This window comes from Mus musculus, chromosome 3 (genome assembly GCF_000001635.26).
Source record: "Mus musculus strain C57BL/6J chromosome 3, GRCm38.p6 C57BL/6J".
Taxonomy (NCBI): domain Eukaryota; kingdom Metazoa; phylum Chordata; class Mammalia; order Rodentia; family Muridae; genus Mus; species Mus musculus.
The window spans coordinates 148,858,454-148,880,648 of NC_000069.6; the positions used below are offsets into that span (position 1 = coordinate 148,858,454).

General features: G+C 40.0%; 1 protein-coding gene across 51 annotated transcripts in view; it reads right to left on the reverse strand.

Annotated features, from left to right (window-relative positions):
• The window catches only part of Adgrl2 (adhesion G protein-coupled receptor L2), a 173,511-nt gene that overhangs the window by 42,868 nt on the left and 108,448 nt on the right, over positions 1–22,195 (reverse strand). For 38 of the 51 annotated variants that reach the window (NM_001081298.1, XM_017319823.2, XM_006502436.4 and 35 more), the window contains 3 exons: positions 7,147–7,256; positions 1,974–1,985; positions 280–1,080 (listed from right to left, as the gene is read on the reverse strand). In NM_001081298.1, the coding sequence (NP_001074767.1) occupies positions 280–1,080; positions 1,974–1,985; positions 7,147–7,256 (923 nt within the window). Of the gene's footprint in view, positions 1–279; positions 1,081–1,973; positions 2,837–7,146; positions 7,257–22,195 lie in introns of all 51 variants that reach the window. The other 13 variants (XM_006502433.4, XM_030252944.1, XM_006502462.4 and 10 more) reach the window with 2 other exon arrangements.

The following is a 22,195-nucleotide window of genomic DNA, read 5'->3' on the forward strand; positions in this document are numbered from 1 at the left end:
TAAGAAAGCAAAGCATTAACAGGGCTGTAGCCGTTCTGTATGCTTCACAGTGAACCTAAACTGAGTAATGCTATCATTGCTTGGAGCACGCCAACCTGTAACTGAAAAGAAAAACAAAATGGAGTAAAAGAAAACTGTACCAGACAGGGCTGCAAGATATCAGACCATCTTTTGTGATTTAACCAAGAGAAGAAGACAAACTATTGGGAAAAATTCTAAAATCCTTTGAAAGTAAGCCATTCAGTTAATTCATAAAGAACTAACAGCAAGTATTCTTACCTTGGGCAGGGTCAGGAGGACCAAACTCCAGGGAATACCGTAAAATGAAGTTATTGTTCCATACGTAGAGTTGGTTGTCTCTTGGATTATAATCCACTGCAGCAATATACTGGTACTGGTTGGGAAAAGGAACGTCCACGTACTCGCCCCGGCTTAGTCGCGTGTTGTAGATGTAGTCAATGGTGTTCTTGCCTGCTTCGCTTTCATTGTCTTGGTACACTGACCTGACCACATAGAGAACCCCACATATCATGAAAGCATTGGACGCCGCACGCTTGTCATACGCTGTCTCCCAGGTTGCCTCGAATCGAAGAGTGTAAGGGTTGAGCTGGCTGATCACGATCATTCCATTGTTCTGCTCCGTGGCATAAATGACCCATAAGCCGTTCTCATCCACTGCGAGGTCAATGTCTGTCTTCCCACCCCATCTGTAGGGTGACGTATCGTGGTAGTTGGCATAGTTGATGATAGCCTCGCCGCTCTTGATTCTAGTCCTCAAGTCAAACTTAACAATGTTTCTGGTTCTTTCCTTGTTAAAGAAGACGGCTCCATCATACACCACAAATCCAGTACCGTCTACTCGGTTTGGAAGTTTGTATGTTGTTGTCTGGCGGCTGTTTTGAAAATCTTCTAAAGAGGCATATTCTATTAACGTATCGGTGCGGTAGGGAGTCCAGGGCATAAAATAAATTTTATCTGCAGCCTGAAGGGGGTCCTTGCACCAAGCCCCTGACTTCTGCTCAGCTTCATATATACATGGTGAGTCCACAATTGCTTTCAAGGTTCCAGGACACACAAAGACTAACATCACAGAAAAAAAAGACAAGAAGCGAATACAGTTAAAAAAAAAAGACACAAGTCATCGCATTTACTCACAAATCAAAAGAGGAAAGTCCATTTTACCCAGCATTCAATCTTTTAAAATTTATACTTTATACACACTAGCCTTGTTTTCCAAAGATGTCCTAGTCAAGACACCAGCAAACATAGTGGCTGGCCTTTATTTTCACAAACACAAACCTATGTATAGAATGGCTCACAGCTAAGATAAAATTTAGATTTCTGAATTGTGTTTTTATCTAATAATTTGGGAATAAATGCATCAAAATTTGGAGCCTGTGCTCATGAGTGGATGAGTATTTTGTTTTAATCCAAACATTGACTTCTAAACCTAGCCCACCTTCACCACCTCCCACGGAACAGAGCTGACAAGGCAGAGAACTCAAGGCAAAGACTTATTTTGACCGTTCTAGAGAAGTTACAGGTGTTTCAGGTTGGAGACTATCAATTTGAGGAGAATGCAACCAGGAGCCGAGAGAAACCAACACAGGGGATGCGTGATGAGATGAGCAGGAGCCCCTGTAAGCATGGCATGCTACGGAGAGGGTTCTGGAAGCCAGGCAAGAGGACACTTCGATAACAAGAAAATATCCAAGGGCGTCAGAGAAAGAGACAGAGGGTAGAAAAGAAACAGAGAGGGCAGCTCCCCTTCGCCGACTTCAGAATTTTACCCCAATCGCCAGATTTAGCGGCCATACAATTTCATTGAGAACAGCTGACGCCTACATGAAGTACATTATGAGGTCCTGCCGATCATTGTAATACAGGAGTGTTGCGGTGGGAGGGAGGGGAGGAGGGTCACATCCATAAGGCACATAACAGGGAGCTGGGGTGAGACTGTAGACATTATTTACCTTTTTGCTCCACTTCTATTTTAAGCATCGGAAGAAAAATAAAAAAAAAAGTGCAAGGGAAAAAAAGAAAAAAAAGATTAAAAATAAATTGACTATTAGTCTAAGATTGAATTCGTAATAGATGCTAAATATAGGAAGAATAGGGGTTGTTGTACTACTTTGGATAAAGAGAAACACAGGAGGACCTAGCAGGAGAGAGATTCTAAAGTTACATGGAAGAACACGGATCAATCATTTTAGTAGATTAAGGAGGCAATACAAAGACGTTGGCATGCTGTTTCACTTAGTGTGCCTGAATAAGTCATGAAACGCCTCACTAATGCAAGCTACATGTACTCGGGGCTTGCCAAAGTCACCCTGCATTCTGACCCGGCTCTCCTTTATATACGTACACTATTGACATAATAAAAGCATGCACAGGTGTGTCATCTCCATTGAGCTTAATTATCAAACTGACTCTCATTATATATGCATGGAAGGAAAATACATCTGTAAGGTTCACAACTTGGCTTTGGAGTTTAAGTCAAATTTAATAAATTTTGAGATGGCTCCATTACCACCCAGACATATTTAGATGAGTAAAAAAAAAAAAAAAAAAAAAAAACCTACACAGCCATGCATCTCAGTATATTTCAATTCTTTTCTATTATTTCCTATCTAGAAAAATGTCTTAATCATTTAACAAAATGCTCCCTTTCCAAGGAGTATATCAATCTCCCCTCGCCCAATAGATTTTGTAATGGTAAATAACACCCGTTAAATATTAGCAAATCTACTTAAGATTACATATAATTCAAACTACAAATTCTAATTAATTTTCTATATTACATATACTATATATTATCAAATTTGCAATATTAAGTCTATTAAAAAAAGTAAGCAAAATACATACAAGGGAAAAGCAAGCGCAGGTGGCAGGAAGAAAAAGGAAGAAAGAATTATGGTTAGCTTCTTATAACATTTTTCTACCATCATTTATTAACATAGAAAGCAAGCTAGCATGCAACAACCATCATACCCAGCATTCACGGCAAGTACCTCGATCCACAGACCCCAAGAAAGAGAAAGGCTTTCACGGGGCAGATCTGGCCAGAGCAGGACACGGAGGTGAGGGCGAGGGCGAGGGGAAGCCCTAAGTGGTTACCAAGGTGAATGGCACACTAGGGAAAGTGCCAAGAAAATTCTCATCAGCAGGGTCTCCAACAAGAAGGGCCACGCTATGCAAGGGCTTTGGAGTATACTGCCTGTGTGCTACGAAATAACTCCACTGGGTTCCGTCCTCTTCCCTCGCAAAAGGCGACACTGTGTGACTACCGATTACCCAGAGTGCACTCTCACGTTTTATTACAATCTCAGCTTGATTACATTTTTTTAAAAAAGAATTATAAGTATTCATCAAGATAAAACAGGGATCCTCCGGAACTCCTTTGAGAGAAACATCACACAAATATTTTTTTAAAAAATATATATATTTTTTGCCATGGCAACAGCATATAATTTCTAAATTAAGCCACAACCTACAGTCTATTTAAGCACTTCCAGGAAAACACAGTGGCTCTGATCTGTGTGATTCTGACTGCAGGAGGGAAACACGTGGGGCTCAGGAGCGTTTTGGAAGCAAGGCTTGTTTATGGAGCACTCGGTCCTAACACCACTCCTCCATAAGGAGCTCATTGTACCTGCTCAGAATCAATAACAGACAGGCGTGGTGGACGAAGGGGACAAGAGAGGTTGTTAGTGTCCAGGCTGCTCACTCAGACTGAATTTATAGACAGCTGTATTGTTCCTTAAGGAAACAACGACTTTACCCACATAAAGCAATTACGTATAAAGGGTGCGAATCACGCTTCGAACGATGCTGACTTACAGACAACAGAATTTTAAGTGCAATTAAAACAAGTGAAAGAATTGTCCATAGCATCATCCATTCACTAAAGATTACTGCATTATTTTTATCTGATGCAGTAAAAGCATAGAGCAGTCACTGAGCAAAACCTAAAACAGAAATGTTTTCACTTCTTTATGACTCAGGTCATACGGTGATAAGGAAGGGAGGATGGGTAGGCATCAACATTATGCAATTTAGAATCTAAATCAAAACTGAGAGAGTACATCCAAAAGTCATTTTAAAAAAACTAAGTAAAACCTTTGATGATTGATGAATGGATTTTCAAAAAAGGAAAAATTTCCATATAAAGATTTTTGTAAAATCAAAAAGTATAGAAATCTGTCAGAGCAGCCAAAATTCTATGTACCAGATGACTATAAAAATACAATAAAATTAACAATAATCTGCAGTCACAATCACATGCCAAATATATCCAACTTGTCCTAGGAGGTTATATAAATTTACAAGGATATATTTAATCCTCTGTGGACCAGAGAGACAAGTATACACACACCAACATTAGCAGAGGACTCTGGGGATGCACAAGACAGAAACTGACTCACACTGACTATAGCCTACATACTCTGCATCTGAAGTGACACACTATTTCATGTGAAATAATCTCATGTTTATTCAACGAATAATTTAGTTCATCAACATAAATGCAATTGTCTTATCAAATGAACTGGTAGGTAACACCAGGATAAAATTCTTACATACTGTGACAGCTTAAAATAAGTAGGCACAAGACTGCAAAGCCACCAAGACCTGCTTTAAAGCATGTGGAACTTCAGTCTGGCCAATCTCATTTTTCCTGGTAGGTCACTATGACTTCTGAAATATACACTAACTTGCTGCAGTGCCAATGTCCTGTACACAACGGAGAATGCCTTGCGTGTGTGTGTGGTTTTGCTGCAGTGCTATCTGGGGGACGTAACGGGGCACACAGAAAGCAAACGGAGGAGTGGCGTTTCTAATGTTCTCTGCTGAGTACAGTTATTGCTGTGTTTTCTAAGGTCATGGAAAGCCACTGAAATCATTTAGGACAGGATGGAGTAGTTTGGAATATGTGAGGTTCCTGCAGGATTCGTTATGGATAGAGATTGGCATAAAGCCGAGTGGTAAGGCATACATGGTAAGCCTGATATGACAGTGACATGGTTTTATCCAGGCAATGTGAGAAAGGACTAGGTAAGGGCTACAGAGAAGGAAATGCACTGTTTTAAAAAGGGGAGCGCCAAGGCCGGGCCCTTAAAACAGAAGAGAACGTGAGGAGACGGTATCACACACAGGAGCATAGGAAGGAGAATATGGGAGAACAGGAAGCAGCGAGGATCTGTGTAGGACTAGGAGTAATCTAAGACTACATTAAATTTTAAGATGAGCCCGCAGTCATGCAGTTTATAGTGTGTCACTACTGTACGGTATATAGGACCACTTCTAGTCTTCAAACAGAAAAAAAAAAAAAAGTCATACACTTATATCTGCCTCTTGCAAACATCTAGAAAGGCAATAGCAAATTAATTACTGGGTTGACTTTTTATTTTGAAGGACAAAAACTAAATTAAAAAAAGAGAGAGCAGATACTTCTCTGAACAGAGTTATTTGCAAGTTTAATGCACAATATACAATACTTCTGGAGAACTGGAAAGGTAAAATTTTGAAAGTTAGACGTTCCAGAAGATATCCCCATTTTCCTCTCTTAGACAGCGCAAGAAATTACTTAAGAGTCTGAAAGTAATATTTGCTTAACACTGTTCTTGGTGTCTTAGACTAGGTTACAGGAGCCAGGTGGCAGAAAGACACAACTCTTGGCAGCTCTGACTGGTTCCACTGTTTGGAAATGGATGCTGTATTCCTCATCTAATTTGAGGACAGAAACCAGGCTGAATTCAAGGGAGAGGGGCTTCATGGAACAAAAATTTTGGTTAGCTCAAAAGAATACAGTGTCCGTCTAGTGGCACAGGAGAGTGATTAAGTAAAGCCACAGCACTGCACAGGAGCGACTCAGGGGGGCTTCCAATCCTACAAATGGTACAGAAGATATTGAAAATACAAAGTGCATCCGTTTCATGTAACACAGGAACACAGAGCAGGGACAAGAAGAGAAAGATAATCTGTCTGTGGCCTTTAACTGACACCACACACACACACACACACACACACACACACACAGCCAATCAATTTATCAAAAGTGTGGCAGAGAGGGCAGTGGATCTTCGGAGTGTAGGCTAGAGTGTGCCATCGCCTGTCGGGATCGGCCTTGTTTAGCAGACTTTGGCCTTTTGGTGTTTCTACTTTGAGAAGGGGCCTCTCTATGCTGCCCAGGATGGTCTCAATCCTCTTGATGCGATGCCTCTGCCTCTCGGGAGATGGGACCACAGATACACGTACACCATAGCACCTAGCTCCAAGTGTCTGTCTGTCTGTCTGTCTCCCTCTCTTTCAAGGGGGATTTTTTTTTTTAACCAATCAGTAACACTACCGCCCTATCACTCACTGGACAGGCCTCTGCACTAACATGAAACACTAAATTTTTATTCAACCTGAAAAGGCAAAGAATGAAGGGACTTCTAAACTCAAACCTTTAGGTTCTCTAAACTCCTAGGGTATTTTTCTCCCCTACCCCCTAGATGAACTATAATGGGAGAGTTATGCATTCTGATACCGAAAGGAAACCACTGAGCCTTCTTGTAAATTTCCACATGAATTCTAAATCTTAAACAAGATATTAACAGTTAAAAAAACAGAAAAAGGCAAAGACTCCTATCTGATTTGTCTGTGCTCTTGGCTTTCATTTAAGCACTGAGACTTCCCCGCTGAATCTGGTAAAGGCTGGCTTCCTTCCGGGACAACTCCTGCCTCTGTCTGGGCTCTGGCGGCTCTTCCCAAGCACTCACATGTCCACGACACCAGGTAGCTATTCAAACGTCTCAGCATTCGACCTGAAGTCAATCCCTTCTTCAGAAAACCCTGAGCCAAACCAATTTGTCAGCAACTGGTATTGGGCAAAAGCAGAGATTTCTATCCGCCCTACTGAATAGCTAATTCAAGTTTGTTTTCTGGAAAAACACGAGCCTTAAAAGCCAAACACTTAAGAACACAGACAGACACTTGGCCAGCATCACACCATGGCTTTCTTCCACACCGGAGTCCCAAAGCTGAGAGTGCTCTGCATGCATAATGGTTCTGTAGGCCATACACATACGCTTCTTTCACATGGGCAGTCTTTCAGCTCCAACAAGGGACGCTGGAGAAAAGAGAAAATGCAAACTTCATACTTACTGTAAGGGACACATTCATATTGAACTTCAAGGTATTTGTAAGTTCCGGGACATGGATCAGGAAATACATCTGACCCGGTAACTACTATACACTGTGTTCGATTGTTGCACCTGGAAAACAGAATCATTCAAGCCTGTGAGACAATGTGCATTTTAATACTTGGGAAATATAATATAGAGCTGAATCATGAACCAACATATGGAGGTGATATTAGATGTCCCTATAAGGCTCGTATTTTCTTTGTATTTTAATTTCTATATCAAGGGACACACTAAATTCTAACTAGGAATGAAAAGGAAACAGTTGATAGCCCCCAAATATATTATACTATTAGGTTTTAATTGGAAGTTTTGTAATATCCAGTAGGTTCTGAGAGAATAAGCACCAGGCCACTTGATAATATATTTAAGAATTAAAAATTACAACCGGAAAAAGGTACAGCCAAACACGGGGTGGTCTACTGAACAAGTAAGCAGGAGGCTGTCACATCATAGCTGATCATACACAGACCCAGATCCCAGCCTCTACAGCCATTTGGGCTACATGTTCTAACGCAGGCACTGTCTGCACTCACGAACAGGAGGTTCTTGCTAGCCCTTTCCACCTTGCATGTGAAAGTCTGCAGAGAAGGCAAAGGCCCTAAAAATAACCATGAGCACAGTGCACGCTTAAGAGCTGCTACTGTTTTTCACGGAAGCTTTGCCTCTGTCTGCGAACTGACTGTGCACCCAGGTCTCCAACAGATGCTCCGAGAGTTACTATTACAAACAATGTTGTGAACAAGATCCCCAGAACAGGAGACACTCAACCTCTATGTTACTCTCCAGAGGGACTCTCTTGGTTGCTGTCATCGCCACTGAGTCACCAAGGATCCTGAATGAAGCTGGGATTCCAGGCAGGTCGATGTTTAAGTTCCATAAGTGGGCCCAGATGCTCTTCTCTTAAGCTTTGTAAAAGCAAGAACTATTTCTTTTTTAACTTGATTTGATTACAGCCCAGTGGAATGGGATGTTTGCAGGGGTTTCCTTACACTTCTCGGTAGTCTACACACTAAGAGTGCAAAGCAAGCAGAACCGGGGCACTATTATAAAATTTATCCAACAATTTGAATAGCAAATACTCTACGGTGCATAAAATAGCCGAAGTATAAAACAGCACTGTAAAGCAGTCTGAGAGAAATAGATCTCCCCCACCCCAGCACACAGAACCCCAGGATAGTGGGCAGCATGGAGACTGAGGTAGAGATAAGCCACCCACAGGGGCACTACAACCACGCAAACCCCAGGGACTGTTCTGATGACAAGCACAGGAGGGCTACAGGATTAAGCAGCTAAGGTTTTTTTTTTTTTAATTTAAAATATATCACAGTAAAATTGTAACTAAGGCTAGAATGATACATGGTAAATATTAAAATAGTTAAGTTTGAATGATAATGTGGCATTTTATTTTTTTTAAAGACATCCTGCCCCATAAATTTAAAAAACATGATCTAAGCAGTATATCCATTACAATATAACACATCTGGTTTTGTTTTGTTTTAATTTCACTCATTTGAAGAATTTACCTATGGTTCATGAATTAATAAATTATTTTAACATGAATCACAGAAACAGTTTTTTTTTATTGAAAAATACATGAACAGTGGATGGATTTAAGACATCTCAATGGGTTAATATCTAGTGTTTTAACACATATAGAAGAATAATTCTGATGTTTCATTTTTTGTTCTTTCCTGGTAGAGCCCTGAGGAATCTCCAGGCTTCCTATGCCTAACTTGATCTTCTAGGACTCCTCAGCCCTACGCTGGTCCCCACCGATGACGCAGGGCCTTAGGTGCCCTCTCTTGTACTTAGGCATTCCTACAGGGATTCTCCCTATACTTCATGCTCTATTTCTCAAAAAGCATGAAATGTAAGCTCCTACACGTTAAATATCTCTTTCATATTCACCCACTGTATATATTTTATAATCGCTCACACATATTCTATTATTTTCCAAGAGGAAGACTCATTAAAATAACAATTCAATGACTGAGTGAGCTTCTCATGGAACATCGTCGCTTTCCCTCGCACTGAGGGCCCCTGGCATAGACAGAGGAAAAGAGAACAAACACTTGTTGTGAGACTGAAAAGCATCAAGAACACAAGGCTTGGGAAACAAAGCAAACGCCCACACGGTGGCAAGACTGGTGATTTACATTGCCTTCTGAAAAACACAGGAAGTGCTGGTGCTGTAGAGATGACTGAGGGTTAAGAGAGAGTGCTTCCTGCTCTTCCGGAGCCCTGAGCTCTGCTTCCAGAACGCATTTCAGGTGGCTTGTGACCACGTGTCCATCTGTCTGTCTGCCCCCCACCCCCACTCTCTCTCATGAACACACACACAGTAAAAATGAATACATGGAGTTGGTAGTGAGCTTGCCTAATCTATACCAGGATTTGTGTTCAATTCTCACTAACAGGAGAGCAGGAGGAAGGGAGGGAGGGAAAGGGGAAGGGAGAGAAAGAGAAAATGAAGGACGGAGAAATAAATGGAGGGAGAGAGATGGAGGGAGGCAGCATTATGTCAAAGAATACATTGAAGATACCCAACTTTCTCCACACCAGAAATACACAGGTATAATCGGGTAAAGAAACCTAATCTTACTACGTTATCTGAACTCACTTATACTTCTCGATCTCATGGTAGGTTTGCAAGAAGTGAAGTTGAGACAAGTCCCATCCATTTCTCCTAGTACTTTACTTAAAAAACTTAACAGTAGAAAATGAAAACATTGCTGTCTAGATTAAATATTTTGGGAGTAACTTTGTGTTAAGTCATCTGACCACAGTTACAATTTCCAATTAACACTGAGGACAAAAGAAAACCATCGTCCTAAGCACACTAATTATCTAAGCATACTATACTATGCAAAGGATTCGCTACACAACAGTGCAGTGTGAAACATGGGTTTATGGTCAGACTTTTTAAAATTTCTGCCCCAATATATCACCAATGTTCACTTTAGATGTAAAATTTTCATGTGTATTTTTATTTATAATTATATCTAAATATGTAGCCTTTCCCTAAGAGAAATAAATATATAAGAATGCACACTCATATGGCATATATGCACGTGTGTGTGCATATATATACATGTGTATACACACACACACACACACACACACACATATACACATACACATATATCCCAGGAATGAATAGATAGATAGATAGATAGATAGATAGATAGATAGATAGATAGATAGAGAGGTAAATTAATATTGAGAAAAGTTGGACTTTTAGACTAAATCAATAAATAGACAATCAGAAGAGAAACTTCATTGTAAAAGGGTAAGACAATCATAGCTGTGGACCCAAGTATCTTTATTGATAGGAAGAAAGAAAGCTTTTGGGGACCAAATCCAGCACCAGTTGGGCTCATGAAGAAAATACCCTGCATGGATTCTCAATACGAGGAAAAGCCTGGCAGTCTTTTAACCTGAGTGTTGTGGGAAGACTGTAAAACTGGAAATTGCTATAATTGAATAGATCAAGAACGAGAAAGCAATTACATAGCCACAAAAGCAAAGTAAATGCCCACCAAGGGCTCAACACTCAATTTTCATTGCTGTGAAAATGAAAAGGCAGCAGAAGCCAAGAAATGGACACAATTCTGGAGTCTGTGTCCACACAGGGCGGGGATTGAACTTGACCCCCTATCCCCACATAGAAAGCTCTGTTTATGAGTAAGGTCAGTGATGTGCAATAGTTAAAACACTGATGTATTTTGGTAACACCTTGTGGATTTACAATGTTTACAACCTGACAGCGATCACTAGCTCTTGGGTGGGTTCTGTAGTTGTATCTGTTCTGATGAAGATACACAGATGGCTAAAGATAGTTAAAGCAGTGGCTATCAGAGCCTGGCCCTTAGCACTGGATCAGGATCAGCCAAGAGCTTTTTAATGAGGGAGATGTTCAGGACCCACCTCAGAGAGAATTCAATGCTGAGGAGACCCCAAGGGTAGTTTTAAACAGCAGGAGGGTGTATATCAATACTCTGAAGACCACAAAACAAAAGAGGGAGAATTAAAAAAAAAAAAAAAGAACAGGTATGGATAGCCACAATTTTCCTCCATAAATTCTCATGAAAATAGGACAGAAAATGTGATTATGATTTATTTAAGCATGTAATTAGAGCTTGCAATGCCAATTCATCTTGCTTGGTCACAGAGTGGAGCGTTTCTGTTGCCCCTACTTTGTGTAGGCCTTCTAATCACTTATTGGTGAGGAAAAGTGGATGAGACATAATGACTCATATAAACCTACTTTATAGACAGGAGAAAAAGGAAGAATGTTATCCTAAAAATTTGCTCGCTATTTAAAATTCCCTTCACTCATTAAATGTGAAGTTAAGATTTTTGACTATATTTTTAAGAGGCTATTTTCCACAGGCAGATGTAATTTAAAACTAGATAGATAGATAGATAGATAGATATAGATATAGATAGATAGATAGACACATATACATACATATATACATATTTTTTTCCATTGTTACTGATTGCGATTGCCTCTGCATTTAGTCTGACTTATTGGATCAAATGAACATGGTGCCTCAATTTTAAGAAGGTATGAATGTAACTATTCAGACTGGACTCAGGAGGGAATAATCTCTACTAAACTACGTGATGCAAGTGACCTGAAAATAAATGTACGTGTGCTAACACCTGGCCCAGCATTCAAAAATATTAACAAGTCCACTGATGTCCACCTTGGTTCAAGGGTAGATGGTTTTCTTATTTCTTAGACTTTGAGAAATCAGGGACCTGACAACTAAAGTGGCAACACCAAAACTAAGCCCAAAACCTATCTGACATATAATTTCTACACCAACTCTGCCTCCCACCCTACAAGGGCTTTCTCTCTATGCACACAGGGGAGGAACACCATACTGAACCTGAGATTTCCACGTGAAATTAAACCCAATAATAAATGCTTCTAAACATCAGCACATGCAATAAAATAAGAGGGTCATCATAATAATGACCCGCATTAATACTTTAAAAACGTACATCTTATTTTTAGAGCCATCAATCACAACAAGAAATGACTAACTCCTGCTTTGGAGGTTGTAAGTGTGTTTGAATTTGGCAAAACACCTTGTGTTCGACATAAAAGTCCAGCTATTATAAACTCTCTATGTTAGCCAAAGGGGGTGAAATGAAAGAAAAGAAGTCCAGTATTCATCTTTATAACGTAAATTTTAAACCCAGTAAGCCTGCAGATGTCCCGCCGTTCACTGTCCAGCTCACTCTCCTTCCCAGTATACTAATAAATTATTTTCCCTAAAACTAACAGGGAAATGAACCCACATATTAGGACTGATAATTTAAATCACTAACTATTCACAAGAGTATCAATATATTTCATGATCATCAGAAATTGGAGCAAATATTTAAACTTGGTGTCAATGTTCAGGCTATGTAATAAATGAAAGAAAAAATTACAAGATACTCCAACGAGTAACTCACCGACTTCTGGGCTATTACATCCTGCAGGTTGCTTACAAAGGATTCTAAAGCATGTATCTGGACCCCTATCTGTAGTCAATGTTGATATTAATTTTTAAAAATATCCACAGAACTTCCAAAATTAAATAAACTGCCTCAAGAGGAAAAAATGTGTACTTGATGAAAACATAGTTTATGAAAGCATATTCATTTGCACATTAGTTTACCAAAATTACTTAGAAAATAACAGGTGTACCCTGGCACAGTTCTGAAATCTCAGCTGTCAAAGCTGAGGCAGGAGGATTCTATGTTCAAAAGCAGGTTGGTCTTTTCTGACCCTCAGAAAAAGTCTTACACGAATTAAAAACTCTTAACTGAAGAAGCACAGACTTTTTATTTGGGGGGAAGAAACTGGTTCACATGCTATTAATCATAACTGTATTGAGAAAGAATAGAGCTGTACGGATGCTGTCGAGACGTTGTGCTACTGTGGAATGATGAAAGCCAAAATAACACAGAGCTTGAACATGACAAAGACCTGGCCACTCACTTCTAACCTGCAGTCGGTGATAAACAGTGCCCTAACCCATCTGGGCTCAGTCCTTTCATCTAGAATATGCAGTGCCTTCCCTAGAAGACTGTCGATAAGCTTCAACGGGGTAAGGGAGATGAACTTTGTGCATTGCCTGGATGACCAGGAATTCTTGATATCCTGCAAAGTCTTGGGAACAATGACCATTCTAAAAACCAGACCCAGAGCTGTAACTCAGTCCCCTCTTCCAGTGCCATCCCTGCACTGTGTGTGTATCTGTTCCTGCTTATACCTTTAAAACCACGCAAACCTGTTTCCCCGTTCAGCTCTAATCTTGAGTTGTGCAATGCCAGGCCAATTGCTTTCCCTCTGCTTTTGATTATCTTATGCTCAGTATTACACTTTACCAAGTGCAAAGTATGGAGATGAGATTCCACGTGTAATCTATTGTGAGAGGTGTTTTCATCAATAGCCTTGTTCTGCTGATTAAGCAGGGCCTTCTGTTTTGGCAAGATAACATTAGCTTCTCCAGTCATGCTCCAAAAACCATTGGGAATCTTCCCCAGATCATTAGATATGCTACAAGAAGGCTTTGGTGCGTTTTCTTTTCTTCCTTAAATTACTTCTTCACTGTCCCACCGTTCCCCATCACTGATGGCACCACATTATTACTGCAGCTCCCCTGGAACTTGCACTCCAGCTATGTCTCCAGGCCATAGGATGCCATTTTCAATTGAAGCTTCTACTTGAAAATATAAATTAAGAAAATTTCATTATCTCCTGCCAGGGGCCATTATTCACCACAGTTCTAAGGAAGATTAAAAATGCAAAATCTACCAACTTGAACAAATACTCCAGCATTCAACAGAGAAGCTTGGTATTATCCAGACAGAAACTAAATTCGAGTTTGCTTAAATCTGAAATGATCCTGCAGAATTAGTCCAATTCTTTCCTGAGTATGCCTGCTCAGTGAAGAATGTTTCCACCATTTCCTTCTCTAATTGGCATCTGCTATTTTTAAACTTCAATTACAACAAACTAGCAATAATAGGCTTGTTGTTTCCACACTCCTCCCTTGCCAGCAACCTTCAATCGTCCAACGTTCAAGTCTGGAAGAAATACAGACTTTCGAGGTGTTAGGATACTAAGAAGTGTTACCTTGTTCACAGGGCTAACTATAAACAGAACAGTCGTGATGGCAGTCCAACACACATGCATGGTGAATTGTACATTCTAAATGAACAGAACACTGTGAATCTAACATATGGAGTAGGAATAACATTAACTTCTGGGCTTCCCAGAACAATAAAAAAATAAATAACGTCATTTGGTACACTTCATTTTATTCAAGTACATGGGCTAAACGAATGTAGAGGCCTCATAGCCAAATGGAGGGGATGAAGAACAAAAACCTAAAAAAGAAATTAAGAGAAAGGAAAAGAGAGCTTGCTGGCTTCTAAGACCCTCACTGGAGGTGGACGAATGACAAGCATGTAAGAATTCAGTCCATGTTTTTGAAGAATGACATTGATGATAAATGGCTAACCTGGCTACTTCTGCTTGGTTAACAAAAAAAGCAGACAACCAAGTCTCCTTTGATCAGTTTACCCGATCTGGTATAATTCTGCCAATTTGCACAAAATTTTATATTGTGAAAAAAACAGTAAACAATATGTAGGTAATTTATTTGTTGGGGGAAGTACCCTTTAGTCTGGTTCTATCATTCCTATACTTGTCCTCTTCGTGCAAACTGAGGAGAAAATATTCTACACACAGTATGTTATGACTCCAGGAGCAGGGGAGAGCCAATGCAAAGATGTGTGCAAGCCGAGTGGGTACTCAAGGCAGGCAAGAAAGGGAGACAGAGATCATAGCCAAGACTTAGGTGGCAGTCATTTTCCCAGGTCAGGAGGGAAATCTGAGTGCCCACTCAAGCATCTCTCTGTTCTAAAATAAAGCTTACAAGGAAATGCCTCGTTACCATCTAAACTTTCACAGTGTTTCGGGAACAGAGCCTGCTTTCTCTAAGTATTTATTAATCATGATAGGACAGCTTAACTAGGTAAACATGGCATCAGGAGGTTAAATGATGTGGAGTTAGCATGGCAAGAAGAAGGTGTTCTATAGGCTAGCCCCATTTGTCACGGAACCATGTTCTCATGACTTAGTAATTTGTGTTACCTAGAAGAGCTCTACCTCACAGAACTGAATTCCTTCGGCGTGTTAGGCAATTACTTAGATGAATTATAGCATATTGTCTTATTTAATGCATTTCAAAAACAGAGCTGCTATTGTACCAGAAGCATGCTAGAGTACCCATGCTTGTGATACACAAACAAATAATTTGGAAAAACAAAGTAATTCAAATTGTATTCCACTTCATTTTCTACATATTATGGAAATTTTTAATATAATCCTAGTTTTCCAAAGTTATAGTTATTAAATCTTTGAAACTCTATCTATCTATCTATCTATCTATCTATCTATCTATCTATCTATCTATCTATCTATCTGCCTCCATATCTATCTCTATAGAAGTACATTTATAAGTTGAGTATTAAGGAATGCTGTATAGAAGGAAAGTAAAAGGACCCATCCAGATAGTTCTGGGTAAATGAACCAGTGTTTAACAACAAAGTCCTAGTTAAGTTCATTGCTATCATTTGTTGTAGATACTGAAAACAAGAATAACATGAACAGTAATACCATCCACGAACAGTTTATAGCTCCATAAACTACTATGCCAGAAAATACAACCACAACATATATGGACCCTAAAACATATGCATGACTTAGATCTTGTGGACTGCTAAAATTATCTTGAAATTCCACATTAATTATTCAAATAAGCATCTTGAAGTGGTGCTGCTGTGCTAGAACCGAGTCTTTTTTTGTGTGTGTTTTAGAGAACACTGAAACTCCTTGCACTTTTTACTGGACCTTGGGGTCAGTTTAATGCAAATGAGGTTTGACTCACTCTGAGCCTTATTAATCCAAAACAAAATTTCTTGTTTGCAGAAATGCACATTCAACACAAATGCACTTGCTTTTATTAGCAAAACCAGAGGTATTTATTTACAAAGCACGCCACTGAGACTACTCGATTCATAGGGTCATGAGGTCTAACTATTTAATGAAATGAATAAAAGCATTTAAGTGGAGACAAAAATCCATTTTATTTATATATATATGTGTGTGATATATTTTTATATGTTATATATATTATATATATACTTTATATATATATATATAATTTCTATACTTTTAATAATTAAAAAATACCACCTGTAAAAAGTAACAGTATTGTTAACCTGATATAGTTTGCCCTAGCATCAGCTGTCACATTTTAACAAGGGAAATGGGAAATCACTATGGGACGCCCCAGTTAGATGAAATTAGCAGCAGACTTGTTATCAGACTCTATAAAAGACACCACATAACAGGATGTGACCTTGTGCAGCCACAGAGCCACTCTGTGAAGTCTTTCTCTCCTATACCCCTTGCTAATTATCTGCAAAGTTATAGACCCTTTTGTCCTGGGTTATTTTTCTTCAAATTGTGAGGGGATTTTGGTTTCTAAATATTTAATTAGTTTTGTTCTGATGTGAGAATTGTACATGCCAAGCGCTTCGATTTCCATACTCCACTCTGTCTAATTACCCTTAGATTTAGACTGCTCTTCCCAAATCTTTTTCCTCTGTAATTATTTACTTCTGAAAGATCATTCAGTAAAGAAATATTTTCACCCTTATGGCTCGTCTTTGCCACAAATGGCTCCGCTGGTCCCTTAATTACCCGCTTGGAGGCTTCGAGCCTGAAATAAAGCAAAGGATTGGGATGGGAAGGAGTTTTGGAGGGCAAGCCAGAGCCAGGGATGCACGCAGCGCACTGTTTAAAGGCAGGTTAAGGATGACACCCCGGGTTGGAAGACAATTTGATAAACAGGAAAATTACACCACTGAGATGTTTTTTTCTGACTCTTTATGTTAGATAGGTTGTCATTTAGTCACTATTATAATGAACATAAGACTAATTCCCAGTCTAATTGATGACTAATATAAAAAGTTTCTGCTTCTACAAATCTCATTGCATCAAACGTGCAACAAATGTTCGATGAGCGTCCCATACACATCACATTCAGTGCTCAGAGAGGACATTTGAAGACTTTTGGAAGTGTGGCTAATTAAAAAAAACTTTTTGAGCTGTGCACAAAACTTAAATATATATATATATATATATATATATATATATATATATATATATATATATATATATATATCACTCCTGTTTAAAAGTTTCTCCTATTTTGTTAAAATGCTTGTAACACTCTGGGGTTTTATCAGGGGCCCAGACAGCACTACTACTCACTCAAACTCCGTTCTAGATCATTCTGAAGCCTGTTATCCCTTCACCAAACTCACTTATCGAGACACACGTTTGTCAATACTTCTAGGTTACTTTATTTATTTCTTGCAGCTTTGAAAATATTTGGCATTAAAATATTTGCCATGGTTTACAAAAGAGTATGTCTGATAGGCACTGTTCTGAAAAAGGTGAAAAGTTCTGAGAGATTAACTTACTATGTCTTAATATACACTAATTACTAAGCCAATGTCGCAGAGGATCATATGTCAAAGTTCCATAAAGGGAAGACACTTTCCTCTAGCACCTACCTGTCAAGAGTCTAACTCAAAGGCCAGGGATGGCTCTCAGGGCACCCTGTAGGAGTCAGGACACCTAGGCTCACTCAGGCTATGCTGCAGGAGAAATTCACCTTATGGTTTTGTCAACTGAAAATCTACTCTTGTGTTCAAATGATATCCACTGGCCAGGAGCACTCCTACTGACACTCAATGGTACAGGGGTACTCTTTCCACAATAGAAACATGTTAGCAACTGAGCCTTGGTGACATTCAATTACCGTGCTGGACTCTCAAGGACACTCAGATTTACACTGCTCATCCCAGATCTTTGTCCTTTTAACTCTTTCCTGTTGGGCAGAGAATAGAGGTTCCCATGACTAAAGATCAAGTGTGGATGGGGAAAGAAAGCCCTTGGAAACCACACTGGCTATAAATGTTAAGTTCTTCCCTGGAGCTGAAACCCCAAGAGATCTCTCCCTGTTTTGTTTGTTTGTTTGTTTGTTTGTTTGTTTTTGTCTTTTGCCTACATCCACAAATACCCATCCTTTCATTTGTAAATGATTTACATTGTGCCGAATGTTCTGTATTTTTGTTGGTTCTGAATTTGTCAATGCCTAGAACAAAACTGTTAACTTCATATCCACTTGTTTAATAGCATTTACCTCTCAAATGCTCAGCATCTTCTTGTTTATTGTATGATTTTAGTGGTGCCTTGGAGCCTCAGATCCCAACTCCCCAGGTAGCCATTAGGCATCTTGTAAATTCCCATAAAGTGCAGATCTTTTTTAAAATTTACCTTTATTTCATGTTCGCTGCTGTGTTGCCTACTTGTGTTATCTATCTGGAGGTATCATATCCTCTAGAACAGGAGATAGAGGCAGCTCTGCCATGTGGGTATTGTAAATTGAACAAGGACCTCTGGAAAAGCAGCCAGGGTGCCTAATTGCTGAGCCATCACTCCAGCTCCGCTTAGAACTATTTTTACCAAGTAGTATTCACTGAATGAGTGATTTTTAAATGGGCTTTCTTATTCTCTGTTTCATCTTTTTCTTAGTTAAGGATTGAAATATTTAAATTGGCTTAAGATACAGGTCAGTCATTTTCTTTTTTAAAAAGCTGCGGGAATTTTGGATAGCTATAGATGTTTACCTGAAGACTAAAAGCAACCTAGGCCAAATCTGAAGAAAAAAACCACAGACCCTTGGGTACTAGAAGAAGTTAGATGAGCTAGAAAGACAGCCCCAAACAATCCTTACCACCCTCATCTGAATATAAAACATCAAATGCTTAAGTGACAATATAAAGAGATCGGTACTTTGTGATTCACACTCAAATTTAATGGAGTCTCATCTGACTGATAAATAGATGACAAATTCCACTGGCTTACCTCTGATAAATCAGAAGTAATATTTAATCATGACAAAATATTCATAATCTAATCCTTTTATCAAATTGACTATCACCGCAGGAGTCTCGTGTGTTTGCACAATTAAAAACCCCATGTTAGCTGCATATAATAAGGCATCGCCCTCGATGCAAAGCCTTTCCTATTGAAATAAGTGCCAAGCTGACAGCAGGAAGTAGCTGATAAGAAAGCAACAAGGCATTGCTGATGGCATTCTCGATAACTGAACACAACTCATGTGCACTCATTCTGCAGCCTGGTACCCAAGGAGCTCTCCTAAAACGGATGACGCACCAGAGGACGCATCCTTCTGCTGCGTCTCAGTCGCAGAGGACACAGCATCTTAAAAAGATGACAGACGGTAGATAGAAAGACAGACAGTCAGACAGACAGAAAAATCTGAAGTTACAGAGATAATAATATCCTGAAATAACCATGTGCAAACTATCTATATATGGAAGAACTAATGAGGTGAATGTAGAATTGTGTACTACTGTTCTCTGCTATAAAAGAAAGAACTCTGTTGGCTTTAGAGTTAATACAAGCCTGCCCCTCTCCCTCTCTTCTCTCACACATACACACACACACACACACACACACACACACACACACACACGTATGCCATATCTCCTATCTATTTTTCTGCGTGCGCAATGATTGCATACTTCTTTAGGAATGAAAGGAAGGGGATGTTTGCAAGACCCTTGCTCCTTGGCCAAAGGGCAGTGCAGGACATTATAATGCTGCGAAGAAGGTGGTAGAGGACACCACTGTGAAGCAGGAAGGATGAGTCAGGTGACTGCTCACAGCCCTACCTCAGTGCCCCCACCTTCCAGCTAGGTTACGCTGGCCGTTCCCTCTCCTCCATCCATGTTGGGAGGTGTGCTGCACCATCCTGGAGATCTGTCTGCTCCCCCTTCATCTGCATGGTTGGCTACGATGCGAAGAAGACCTGTGCCATGTGCTGCACAGGCAACGATAGCTTTCCTAAACTTAACCACACACCCCCGTCTGTATTCTTGCAAACGTATGTTCTTGTCAGCTGCTCATGGATGCCTCCAGCTGACACATTAGGGTGTGCAGTGGGTCAGAACATGGCAAGCATTTGGTATCACACTAGTGAAGCCCGGACAAACAGAATCTTCCTAAGTTAAACCTGGCTGCAGAGCCCTGGATGCAATAGTTTAGAACTTGGCTGGTTTACAACGTGTGCTAATAACATGGACTGGTTTTTAAGGTCAATGAAGGCAGAGGGCTTCCATTTGATAACGTACTTATAGCTTGCTTTAGTTCTCTATCAGGAACTTGTGTAGAAGGTGCAATCTGTGGGGACCTTAAGAGTTTTAAACACCACTACCTTCATGTTCAGGGAGGGGACAGGCAAAGGGCCGTATGCTCTGAAACAATCAACACAGCCCCTTTGAAAGCTAACAAATGCTACACATCTAGGAAGGAAGGAAGGAAGGAAGGAAGGGAGGGAGGGAGGGAGGGAGGGAGGGAGGGAGGGAGGGAGGGAGGGAGGGAGGGAGGGAGGGAGGGAGGGGATTCAAACAGTAAGCAAGTTCCAAGAGAGCTAAAGCAGTGCACTCAGTCACACTGTATTTTATAGTAGAAACTGAGGCCAATGTATTAAGCATATTTGATTCAGAATTGTTAAGAAAAAGAAACCTTGAGAGACCTTACTCTTATCTTGACCATTAAATGTTTCCATTCCAGCAATGTCATTAATGTCAAAATACCATTAGGATGCCTGACAACTCTTAAGTCTCTATGGTCTCAGAAGGGCAAAATCTTCTGGGTACAATCAGGAATGGTTTCCTTCTGTATGCAGCTAAAAGGCTTAGGGGAGACGCAAAGGTCAAAATACTACTTTCATTAAAGAAGAGGGATGACATGGCAAAGACAGGGAAAAAAATCCATTTTTAGACTTGAACGGTGCAATTTTCTCTTTGTCTTCTGCTTTGAAATGCTTAGTTTTAAAACTCAACGGCTATACTTAAAACATATATAACCAATATCCTTGTTGGGTTTTTTCCAGTTTTTTTTCCTTGAGACAGGGTTTCTCTGTGTAACCCTGGCTATCCTGTGTAGACCAGGCTGGCCTCAAATTCAGAAATCCACCTGCCTTTGCCTTCCAAGTGCTGGGATTAAAGACGTGCACCACCACTGCCTGGCTTTGGGTTCGTTTTATATTTAATATTAGCACTGTCCTTTCTTTGGTTGGGCAACCCAAGATGTGAAATTTGCAGTAGAGTTCTCTAAGAGGCTTGCCGGGGGGAGAACTCTATTGGGAAATCGAGCCAGAACAAGGTGTGAGCACCCTGAGAGATGAAGCTGTCTAGCTGGAGAGTTGGGGCGGGGGCTACTCTGAGTGATGGGGAGGTTCAGCCTTGGCTCACAGGGGAAGGATTATGTTCCTCAAACCCCAGGAAGGTTCTGTGAGGGCATCAGCATAAATCCTCCCTCCCGCAGGGCAAAGCTGTGGATACTTGAGGAAGAGGGCCAGGCAAAGAAGGTAGACTGGAAAGACACACAGCGTCCTCTCTAGCTTTCTGATAGCACAGACGCGGGTCTAGGAAGCATTTCCAGGACATCTCATTTTCATGGTTTTGACTCTATTTTCTCTTCTTGTACACACTGTCATGTCAATCCTGTTTACTAAGCGATAGTCAATGGGTTTCCTATAGAGCAATGAACCTTAACAGGCAGCTTTTAATTGGCCCACATAGGAAACCACGTTACTATTAATTCCTCAGATACAGTATAAAATAAAACCATCGCTTCTCAAACTCTAGAGCAATTAGACCTCTCGGCTATTTGGCTAACTCTACTTCATGATACCCAATGCAGTTAATTATATTTTTTGATTTTAATAGTCTCTGTCAGTCTTAAGCATAACTTCGCTTTGATGAATATTTAAATTATATTTGAATAAAAGATAATCTTGGTTACATTTCACATTCAGTAATCATTGCGG